This window comes from Danio rerio, chromosome 5, assembly GCF_052040795.2.
Source record: "Danio rerio strain M-AB ecotype USA chromosome 5, GRCz13ab, whole genome shotgun sequence".
Classification (NCBI taxonomy): domain Eukaryota; kingdom Metazoa; phylum Chordata; class Actinopteri; order Cypriniformes; family Danionidae; genus Danio; species Danio rerio.
In genome coordinates this window covers 1137133-1147500 of record NC_141025.1, presented here as the reverse complement: position 1 = coordinate 1147500, position 10368 = coordinate 1137133, and the positions used below count along the sequence as shown (strand labels likewise).

At 34.6% G+C, this 10368-nt stretch overlaps 1 protein-coding gene across 10 annotated transcripts in view; it reads right to left on the bottom strand.

Moving 5' to 3' along the window:
* Positions 1–4717: 4717 nt before the first annotated feature.
* Positions 4718–10368, bottom strand: part of dcc (DCC netrin 1 receptor) — a 418185-nt gene continuing 412534 nt past the window's right edge. For 9 of the 10 annotated variants that reach the window (XM_087252692.1, XM_087252694.1, XM_087252686.1 and 6 more), the window contains exon 29: positions 4718–5531. In XM_087252692.1, the coding sequence (XP_087108818.1) occupies positions 5442–5531 (90 nt within the window). In that variant the 3' untranslated portion in view covers positions 4718–5441. 10 annotated transcript variants of the gene reach the window in all.

Sequence of the window (10368 nt, the reverse complement as noted above, 5' to 3'; positions counted from 1 at the left end):
CTCTAATTTTCGCATCTATAGGAGGTGTTTCGACAAACGCAGTGACAAATGAATCCACTTCTTCACGCAGCACTTCATGACAAACAAATTGTGGAATACAAACACAATAGTAGCTTGTGTTTATTTTTTAACCTGCGAAAATGTCAGACAGTGCGCCATGAACTTAAGAGTGATGATTTTTTAGGTATAACAAATAAAATAATTTGTTCAAACACATAAAAATTCTTACTTAAGATCAAATAATTTTAGGATAATTAAAATACATACAAAAATTTTGGACTACAATAAACAATGGTGACGAAATGTTATAAATTTAACAAATGTGGAAAAAAAACATTCAAAATTTCTGACTTTATGGAAAGAACTGAAAGTTGACCATTTTTTTAGAATAGCAAATACGAACATAATACATATGAACATTTCAAACTGTGCGATGAACTTAAGTGACAAATTTTTAGTGTAGCAAATACGAAAACATGCATATGAAAAATTCGGCTCAGTGCGTAAAAAATGTAAAGGTAACAATTTTTTTAGGATAATGAATACAAAAGAACACATATGAAAGTTTGGAATGCAGTGTGTGCCGATTTGCGAGTGTGATTACTTTTTTAAAATAACGAATATAGAAAAATGCATGTGAATATTTCAGACGCAGTATGCAGAAATCTTAAGAGTGGCGAATTCATTAGGATAACCAATACAAAAATAATGCATATGAATTTAAAACTCAGTGTGCGATGAACTTAAATGTGAATATTAGTATAACAAATACGGAAAAGTGCATTCAATAACTTCAGCTCTGTGCACAATAAACGTTGAAGTGAAAAATAAATAAAGGGGGAAAATATTAAGGTTACGAATATGAAAAAGTGCATGTGAAAATTTAGAATCAGTGCGCGAAGATTTCAAGAGATTAAATCTTGAAATAACAAGATTAACCAGTGTGCAATGAACTTAACGATGACAATATTTTAAAATGAAAGAATACTAATAAGCGCATATACCAATTTTGGACAATTCAGTGTGCAATAAACTTAAAAGTGACAAATTGTTTAGTAAAACAAATCTGAAAAATGCATATGAAAATTTCGCATTAGTAAGTGAAGATATTAAGAGTGACAGTTTTTTTGTTTAACAACCACAAAGAGACATAAAAATTTCAAAATCAGTGTGCGAAGATCTTAAGAGTGATTCTTTTTTTTTTGTATATAACGAATATGAAAAAGCGCATACGGAAACAGTGTGCAAAAAACTTAAGGGTGACGAGTTGTTTAGTATAACAAATACTAAAAATGAGAATTTCTCATATGAGAATTTCGAATCAGAGAGAGATTTAAAGAGGGATACGAATATGAAAAAATTTCTTAAGAGTAACAATTTTTTTGATGAATATGAAAAAATGCATACAAAAATTTCAGACCTAAAGGTGACATTTTTTTAGGATAATGAATATGAAAAAATGCATACGAACATTTTAGATTTTTGGAATAAACTTCAGAGTGACTTTGTTTGAAAAACCAATATAATAAAAAGTAATACTCCATGCGTGATGACCTCAAGAGCGACACATTTTTTTTACTACAACAAATACAAAAAAAAAAAGCATGAAAAAATTACGAACTTGGCAGGCCATGAATTTAAGAGTGATGTACTGTTTAGTATAACAAATGCAAAAAATGCATATGAAATTTTCGGAGCAGTGTGCAAAGATATTAAGACAGATATTTTTTTTTTACGAATATGCATATGCATGAAATAACAAACGCATACAAAAATTTGGACCCAGAGTGCGAAAAACTTAAGGGTAACAATTTTTATAAAATAACGAATATGAACAAATGCATACAGAAATTTTGGCTCGTTGTGTGAAGATCTTAAAAGTGACGGATTATTGAGTATAACAAATACAAAAAAATGCATGCAAAAATTTTTAACTCCGTGTGCGAGAGTAACAATATTTCTAAAATAACGAATATTAGAATAACAAAATTCGAATAACAAAAATTTTGGACTGTATGCAATCAACTTCAGAGTAATAAATACAAAAAAAAAAAATGAATATGAGAATTTTGGCTCAGTGTGCGAAGATCTTAAGAGAAGATTACTTTTTTAAAAATATTGAATATGAGAAATGCATACATAAATTTCATATTAGTGTGCAATCAACTTGGAATTGACAATAAAAAAAATAGCGAATATGAAAAAATGCATGCAAACATTTTAGCCCAAGTGTGCGATTAACTTAAAGGTGAAAATTCCTGTTAGATAACAAAAATATAAAAAAATGTATGCGAAAATTTCGGACAGTGTGCAATGAACTTAAGGGTGACACATTTTTCTAGTTTAACAAATACGAATAAATGCATGCAAAAATGTGGAACTCGTGTGCGATGAACTTAATCGTGAGCTTCATTTTTTAGTTTCGAACATCAAATCTCCAGCAGAACTTTTCCTGGACAGCAGGACTCTGTGAGAAATGAACAGACTGTGAGGGAAGCAGAGTTTACCGACACCGCAGATTTACACAGACTTCATGATTCCCCAGAAATTGATCAGGAATGTCGTCGATCACATTTAAAATGACACACAAACATCGCTAGACAACCCAAAGTGTTCATGATGCTGAAGCCAAAATAAAAGATAAAAGTATCGTCCAGTCTTCATGTTCAAAAACCACAGTGAAACTCCGTCCCAGAATCCCTTTATTTTCCTAACGGCCTAAATAAAAGCTCTAGAATTAATCTTCATAAATTACGCTGAAAGGAACACTCTAAATCATATATTAAATATATCGGTAGAAACCCGTCCGAGTCCATGACGCCACAGTCCATCAATCGCTCGCTCGCTGCAACTGTACAGTAAAAAACAGCACTGCAGGTCTGTGTGTGTGGAAAGCAGAAAAATATCAAATTTCGGGACGCGTTTGGTCTTTCCTTCTGTCTTGCATTCATCCGTCTTCTTCTGCCTCGCAGCGTTTACAGAGGAAATAAATAAATAAAGTGAACAGAAATATATTTAGGCACATAAAAAAAGTCTCTTTTGCTCTTTCTTGAGTTAAAAAAACTCAAATGTGTTCATCTGAAGGTAATAAAGCAGATTTTTTGTCTTCATGTTTGTCCACTTTAACATTATTACACCTTCATGAACTGATGGAGAAATCAAAAACAGTCATATTTAATGATAAAATAATAATCAACAGAACGATTATAAAATAAATATGATACAAAAATCTGTGTTTCTTTCGTTTTCCAGAACAAATATCTGAATATTAGCATTACAGTAAATCAAGGTGCATTTGCTAGAGCAAAATGAAGACATTTAAAACACTGAGTTCATAAATAAAACACAGGCTTAGAAAACAGTTCTCTTTACATTGCATGTGTTTTTCTGACCCGTCTGGAGGATTCTGTTTTAAATCATAAATTCACCTCATTTTATTTTAAGAAAACTGCACAGTAAAAAAAAAAGTTGACTTAATTTAAAAATAAGGTAACAAACTTCAGGACATTTTGAGTTGACTCAACTTTCAACCCATTCACTGCTCTTGACTTGATTTAAGTTTAATAAACTTAAAAATGTTCTGAAGTTTGTTGACTTAATATTGGGATTGCATGGTAGATTACTTTGCTTTTCACTTCTGAATGTCAGGTTTAATTCAGTGTTCTTTTCTATTTTTATTTAATCACTTGTCAAATGCAATATCAGTTTCTGAGTAAAATGTAAAGAAAATTATGCATTAATATATTTTTTAAATAAGCTGTTTTTTAATTCTATCTCTACTGTAGTTTTCATAAGACACATTACCACCAATAAATTAAATTAAATTACATTTTTTTAGTTTAACCAGTTTTCAGGTTTGTGAATGAAGTGCTTCGCTCTGAGTAAAGGAATGCCATACATTTATTAAACCACAGCTTGTGTGCTGTGGCTATTGTGTTATGCCGTTTTATGAATTTTTAGATGCATCAATTTTATTTCTATATATATATTTAGTAATTTTGACTCTCTGGTTTTCATTTAGCTTTCTCAATGTTTGGACCAAGTTAATAAAATAAAACAAAATAAAATAAAATAAAATAAAATAAATCTAAATTAAATTAAATTAAATTAAATTAAATTAAATTAAATTAAATTAAAATAAATTAAATTAAATTAAATTAAATTAAATTAAATTTAAATGTGCACTGCTAGTTTTTTAGAGTTTTACACTCTGATTTAAGAAATACAAATTTTTTATAAAGGAAGTTCTACACCAATATTTTCCTTTAAATAAATGCTCTTGAATTTTTTTGTACTTTAGTTTGCATAAGCCACATTATCACTATTATGAATAATTTGCTGAAAATAAAATAAAATTAAATATTAAATATTAAATTAAAAGGTAATTTTAATGAGCATCCAGCATTGCAAATTAAATTAAAGTAGATTTTAAATTAAATACTAAATTAAATGTTAATTTCTATGGGCATCCAGCGTCGCAAATTAAATTTAATGAAATATTAAATTAAATCCCGGTACTCGTGTGAGTTTCCCCTGGGTGCTCTGGTTTCCCCACAGTCCAAACACCTGCGCTATAGGGGAATTGATCAACTAAACTGGCTGTAGTGTATGAGTGTGTGTGTGAATGAGTGTGTATGGGTGTTTCGCAGAACTGGGTTGCAGCTGGAAAGGCATCCGCTGCATAAAGCATATGCTGGAATAGTTGGCAGTTCATTCCACTGTAATTCATTCAATAAATGAATGAATATTAAATGAAATGTTAATTTTGATGTGCATCCAGCATCGCAAATTAAATTAAATATTAAATGTTATTTGGATAGGTCTCCAGCACTGCTCTGAATAAAGCAATGCATATTTTTACTAAGCCGCAGGTTGTGTGATTCATCAGTTTTATGTCAACATATTGTGCATCCATAATAAACAGCCCAAGTCATTTTGCTCTGGTAAATGCAGTGATTTAAAATGCACAGATATGAGGGATTCTGGAAAACAGCCAATGCAATTTTGTGCATTGAAAAAAAAAAAAAAAACCAAAACATGCATACAAATGACATGACTCAGAATATAACCAACGCCGCACGAGCAGAGTGTTCTCCATTTTTTTCTTCCTCGAACACAAGCGCTGGCGAAACCGTGCCCACTGGGTAAACCGTTCTCCTGTGAATACATATGTCTTCGTATATTCCGCAGTACAGAGTGTTTTGGGGTTTTGGCAGCAGTAGTTTGGCGAGACGTCAGTGCAGTTCCCATCACTGATAATCCCATCAGAGGCCAATGGACAAAATCTACAGGTATAAAACAGATGTCAGAGTTAGAAAAGAGCCGCTCTTCCGGCGCTCCAGGCTCAGTTTGGAGTCTGTTTCCCTTTTTTGATCCGTGTGGAGGACGAGAAAGTTTCGGATGCTCCAGTCTGTGTGTGTGTGTGAGAGTGAGTGTGTGTGTTAAAACGCCGATCCTGTGATGGCGTTGAGCTGCTTCATCAGACCTTCTAGACTGGCCATCTGTTCGCTCAGATCGTCCTGCTCGTACACCTGAAAACAAGAAAGCAGGAGGATTAAACTCATCATTCACACTTTTATACTACATCTAAGCTTTGGGAGGCAATGTTTGTTTGTTTTTTTCTTCTTTCAGAAACTTTCAAGTTACAGTTTTTCCCGAAAATGACTACATTATAGGCCCACAATGCTGGAGTAATGCCTTGTTTGATGGGTCGCCTACACTACAAGGAAGACGGTGCAGGATCCACATAAATCTACAGATCTACCAATAAAAGGTGTCTGATTAAATTAGTATGAAGGAGAAGAGTGAAAAAAAGTGGATATGACTCTAGTTGAGCTCACTGTTCTGCATGACCACATACAGTACGCTATGTGGATCAGGCTGGTGGAAAATCAGTGGCTATTACCACAGACGAAGACACACAAAGTGACCTATACAGTAATGCTGTATGCTTTGAGACACACACACACACACATACATACACACACACACACACACACACACACACACACACACACACACACACACACACACACACACACACACACACACACTCACACACACACACACACACACACACACACACACACACACACACACACACACACACACACACACACACACACACACACACACACACATTTAAAAGGCCAGTAACTTCTCTATTTTAATGATCTAAGCGCAAAGTCTAAAGCGCACAGTGCAAAAGCATTACCGATGTGTCTGATTCCACTTCTCCCATATTAAGGATGTGAAAATATCTGAAAGTTTCTGAACAAAACATTAATAAATGTAATTGTGTAACACATGATGTTTAAGCTAGCGTAAATTGATCCATAAAATAATCAAGCAAAACAAACTGTGCTCAAAGTAAGTGAATAAAGGTCTTAAGTAGGAATGCACCATTTTTTTTCAGATTCGATACGATCTCGATACCAATTTACTGAGTATCGACCGATACAGATCTGATCCCGATACTGTTTGTTTTTTCTAAGCATAATGCAGTCTCTATAGCTCTGGTGCTAAACTCAAATAATAGGCCAATAGACCAATAGGCATAGCTGGCCTTCCCTATAAGTAGACCCACCTGCAATCTGCGCACGCACAATTCCGCAGATTTCCGCAGACGTTTAGCCCATCATTAATTCTGTTTATTTACTTGAGCAAATGTGTGTAAATCTAAATTTATCCAGTTTCTTAATTAATTTCAGTAATATTATTGACTAATGTGAAAATGTTCATCTGATTTATGTACAATGCAGTTTGTACAGTCATATTTTCTGTCTCTTACTATATATATTGATATATTATATGAGAGACTTGCTTTATTTACCAAATAAAGTGGATCTAATTGGATTTGCATTTTAAACATTATATTAAAGTATAAAAGATATTATTTTTTATTTCACATATTAAGGTTTTAGTTATGATACTCCCAAAACAATTCCACAGAAATCCGCAGATTTTTGTACCAAAATTCTCAGCAGAAATAGCAAAAAACGTCTGCAGATTTTATCTCGACATACCTATAAGCGAACTAAGCGGCTGCTTAGAGTCCCACCGCCACTAGGGGGCCCCAAAACCCGAACCATCTACTTTGTGAAAACATTTTTATTTGCATTTCACAAATTATCTTCATTGATCGGTGCTTTAGTACTTAAATGTTTATGATAGATATATATATATATATATATATAATCTTTTTTTTTTAAACTACACTTATTATAAACTTGAACTGTTTTCATATGAAGGTCATGTGATCAACAGGAAGCTAGCATCATCTCTTTTCTCGTATGTATTCTGTGTTCTCAGGGTTGAAGTTTGTTTCTCCAAGGTAACCTGCAAGACCGACCGGTCTCCGCAAGAACGTGAATCCGTGCACAGACACTTAACTGGTCCACCAAACTGAAGCGAAACTAACGTTATTCTTCAGGCGTAGAAAAACTGAGGGGAAAATGACGACGAGAAGAGACGAGCCCAAAATCAGTTTTGAGCATCAATTTTAAGTGCTAATGAAGATGTTAAAGACATAGTGTAAATCTACAGCAATAGCACATTTATCTAAAATAGGCAAATACAGATTGATAACCGTCGTCTGCTTATTGACCTTATTCTAAAATGTGGAAGTGCGCCTGTTTTCGCGATTGTCTTAGAACTTTCGTTTCAGTCGCCTATGGGAGAAATGACAAGAAATAATAAACGGCAGAAAACGGTCAAACTACTTACTCTACAAACAAATGTTTGCATGACTATACAGACCAAGTAGAATAATATAACAAGGAAATATCAGTTTACAACATCAAACAGCGAAGCGAGCAGTTTTTAATGTCTAAAAATGAATGGAAGTGAATGAGACCGGAAGTCTCGTGCCAAAAAGATTCAAATGGCAGCGCCCGCTCATCTGCGGAGAATAAGGTCAATAGGAAATACTTGATTTTTCCTGGTTTTCCAGACTCTTTTTTTTTTGTCTAAAACACATTTGACTGAAATGCAATACTGAAGTGTCTTTCACTGACATATTTTGCACACTGGTAATATTTTTCCTGATGCGTGTTTATAAAAGCGATGTCCTAATTGAATTGATCAGAGTTTAATATAAGCTCTGGACTCTGCATCCCAAATGGAACAGGGAAGGAGACTGAAGGGCACAATAAAGTTTGTGTTTGTGTTTTAACATTAACCCCGTGATTATTGCTTCTCTTTTTTTATTTGTTTTTAATTCATTCATTAATTTTCTTGTCGGCTTAGTCCCTTTATTAATCTGGGGACACCACAGCGGAATGAACCGCCAACTTATCTAGCATGTGTTTTACGCAACAAATGCCCCTCCAGCTGCAACCCATCTCTGGGAAACATCCATACACACACACACACACACACACTACAGACAATTTAGCCTACACAATTCATCTGTACCGAATGTTTTGGGACTGTGGGGTAAACAGCTGGGTCAGTTGGTGTTTCTGTGTGGAGTTTGCATGTTCTCCCTGCGATCGCGTGGGTTTCCTCCGGGTGCTCCGGTTTTCCCCACAGTCCAAACACATGCGGTACAGGTGAATTGGGTAGGCTAAATTGTCAGTAGTGTTTGAGTGTGTGTGTGTGTGTGTGTGTGTGTGTGTGTGTGTGTGTGTGAATGTTTCCCAGAGATGAAACATGAAAATGTGCTGGATAAGTTGGCGGTTCATTCCGCAGTGGTGACCCCGGATTAATAAAGGGACTAAGCCGACAAGAAAATGAATGAATGAATTTATATTCACACTGTGTCCTAAAAAAAGAAACCAGCACATTTAGTTACGTTCATGTATTTTATAAGTGACTTCAGATTGTAATATATTACTTTTTTCCTCAACACATTAAGCGACACATTTCCAGCACAAAGAAAGTTTCTCTGCGGTGAATGTGAGTGATTTTGTAAAGGTCAGAGTGATATTGAGGACTGAAGAGCTGAATGAGCACGTGTATTACTGCATGACCTACAGATCCATCGCTAACAATTAGTGTGGTTATTGCATCAATATCCGTATGCTGTTATTGACGCGCTGGATGGGTGATCTGGGAGAGTTCTGGGAGTCATCTATAAACGCAGAGCTTTTGCACTTGTCTCTGTTAAACGCCTGTAAAAGCATCCATCAGCAGAGTTCATGCTGACACATGTACAGTATATCTGAACACACACACACACACACACACACACACACACACACACACACACACACACACACACACACACACACGTGCTGTCAGACAGAACAACAGATGTAAACACAGCAGGAGGTTTAAGTCGTGCTGGCAAAATAAAAACATGGATGTTTCTGTAATGCGCTGTAATCAAGCCCAATTTGTTCCTGTTGGCTGATGCATTTCATCCTGCATTATTAATGTACAGTACATTCACTCACACACACTGTAAACAAACATGTTAACGAACAGTTTCCTTGTTTAGTGATTCACACGTGTTTATTAGCGGTGGTGAACTGCATTGTGGGATGTTGATCTCTGCTCTGTCCACTTCTGATGCTGGAAACTCAACTCTACAGTTTAACAAAGAGACTTTTATTGACATTTTAGTCGTTTAAAAATAATAATATAATGTATAAGATATAATATGCATCTGTAGAATAACAGAAGATGTGCTGCAGCTTATTGCAGGGTTTCTGCAGCGTAATATACAACACCAACACACACTATTTAGCACTGCACACTATTACACATGTGCAGAGAACACACTTTCACACACTTATCAAGTTGCTGGAGGAAAGATCAAGATCCCACAATGCAAGTCAAAAGCGGAAATAAACAGAGGCGAGAATACAACATGAATCACAAAGTATGGAAAACTGCTGATTAACAGATATTTACGACTGACAACTTCAAATCAGAGAGGTGCTGTATTGAGATACCACAACAAAACAATGTGATCTGTGTTATTATTAGTGCTGGGCAAAGATTAATCGTGAATAATCACATCCAAAATACAAGTGTCTTTTGCATGACATACAGAAGAAGTCAGAATTATTCGCCCCCCTTTGAATTTTTAAATATTTCCCAAATGATGTTGGAAATGTTCACAGAATGTCTGATAATGTTTGTTCTTCTGGAGAAAGTCTTATTTGTTTTATTTCGGCTATAAGCAGTTTTTAATTTTTTAAACACCATTTTAAGGTCAATATTATTAACCCCTTTAAGCGATATATTTATTTGATTGTCTCCAGAACAAACCACTGTTGTACAATAACTTGCCTAATTACCCTAACTTTACCCTAATTACCCTAGTGAAGCCTTTACATGTCACTTTAAGCTGTATAGAAGAGTCTTGAAGAATATCTAGTCTAATATTATTTACTGTCATCATGACGAAGAGAAAATAAA